The 1,780-nt window shown below is 38.8% G+C and overlaps 1 protein-coding gene across 1 annotated transcript; it reads right to left on the minus strand.

Moving 5' to 3' along the window:
• Nucleotides 1–232: 232 nt before the first annotated feature.
• LOC102769288 (ATP synthase subunit f, mitochondrial) lies at nucleotides 233–622 on the minus strand. Its single transcript, XM_015560672.1, has one exon. It carries the CDS (start codon nucleotides 610–612, stop codon nucleotides 346–348), a length of 267 nt encoding a protein of 88 aa, XP_015416158.1. The 5' UTR covers nucleotides 613–622; the 3' UTR covers nucleotides 233–345.
• Between the last annotated feature and the right edge of the window lie 1,158 nt (nucleotides 623–1,780).

Consider the following 1,780-nt stretch of genomic DNA (forward strand, 5'->3'; position numbering starts at 1 on the left):
TCAGCCTGGGGACTGAAGGGTCCCAGGTTCGACTCCGGTGAAGGGCATGTACCTTGGTTGTGGGCACATCCCCAGTGTGGGGTGTGCAGGAGGCAGCTGATCGATGTTTCTCTCTCATCGATGGTTCTAACTCTCTATCTCTCTCCCTTCCTCTCTGTAAAAAAATCAATAAAATATATATTTTTTTAAAGTAACACTCACAGGAAACGGAAATTATTTCATAGTAACTTTATTTTTTTTTTTTACCAGCCACCTTTTATTAGGTGTTACATTACAATATGAAAGGATTCAGAGGTGCTGGGCAAAGGTCATGGTCAGGAATGTGGAGTCCACACTGGGCCCTCTTCAGTGGTACTTGCGTCGTCGCTCATGCTTTAGTTCCTTATAGGAACGGCAGTAGTTGAAAATCACATAAGCTGCCAGCACCATAGAAACCCCAGCAACACCTCCTTTCTTCACATTGATGTACTTGTTGTAATACCTGTGGTAACCTCTTTGAAATGCTCCAGCAATGCCTTTAGGGGTGAAATCTCGCATCATTATCCAGCTTGGCAACTCCCCTAATTTGACTTCCATCAGTCTCTTCTCCTTCAGTGGCACGACTGACGCCATCTTGGAGTCCGGGGTCCATAGTAACTTTAAATAACAGGGAGGTTAGAGGTGATATTAAAGGTGATATCATGTTATTAAAGAAGGAGTCCTCAGTAAAACAACAATAACTAAATAACCTGTTCCATATTGTTTATGCTAGTATTTCCAGAATTTACTTTTCCGTGTAACTCTTTTCTTCGCAAAATTCTCACTAATGCTACAGGAATGGCTGAGTTAGGGACTGTGTAGTCACAGAACATACCGCCTTAGGGAAATACAGTCCAGGACGACAATGGGTCATAGTTAAATATTTGATGTGAGCCTGAGGCACATACTGTTCTTGTGGTGTGGGCTAACCATGTGAGTAAATCACATGGGACATTATAGCCACTCCATGTTCTGTGTAAGGACTGAAGAGCTAAGGGCCAGATTTCTACCTTCATAGCAGCAGTTTAGAAGAACTAAAGAACCTGGATCTCGAGTTGAACTCCTGACCTTGAGGTTGTTTGAGATGAACTTCAACTTTCTGAGCCTGGTTCCTCCCTCGTGTCATGGGGATAATTTTATCCTTACTTTAAGCATTGTTGTGAGAACACAGTGAAATAAAGCACTCAGTAGATGGTAGCTGTTATTAATATTACAATAATGTTTTATAACAGGTAGGCTATAAGGTATTTTGCAAATGTATCTCAAACCTAAATGAGAACCAGTTAATTCTCTTTGCCTTGTTTTTTGTTTTTGTTTTTTATAGCTTTTACTACTATCTAGCATGCTACATATTTATTGTTTATTAGTTCATCATCTGTCTCCCTAACTACAATGTAAGCTTCTTGAAGGTGTCAGTATTGCACATACTAAGCACTCAATATATATTTGCTGAATTAAATAATCACTACTAAAAGCTCTCATGTATTGAGTGTCACTATGGACTACGCCTTTTACTAAGTATTTAACATATACTTTTACATTGTATCATTTAATATTTACATTAACCCTAAAAGATGTCTATTATCCCCATTTTAAAAAGTGAGAACTGAGAGTGAAATTAAGTAACTTGCCCCAAATGACACTCTAGAAAGTGACAGAATCAAAATTCAACCCCAAATTTCAATTTACACTTCAAATATTCACTTACTGTATTAGCTTCCTAGCACTGCAGTAACAAATCACCATACTCTTGGTGCCTTAA

This window comes from Myotis davidii, unplaced genomic scaffold, assembly GCF_000327345.1.
Source record: "Myotis davidii unplaced genomic scaffold, ASM32734v1 scaffold1413, whole genome shotgun sequence".
Taxonomy (NCBI): Eukaryota; Metazoa; Chordata; class Mammalia; order Chiroptera; family Vespertilionidae; genus Myotis; species Myotis davidii.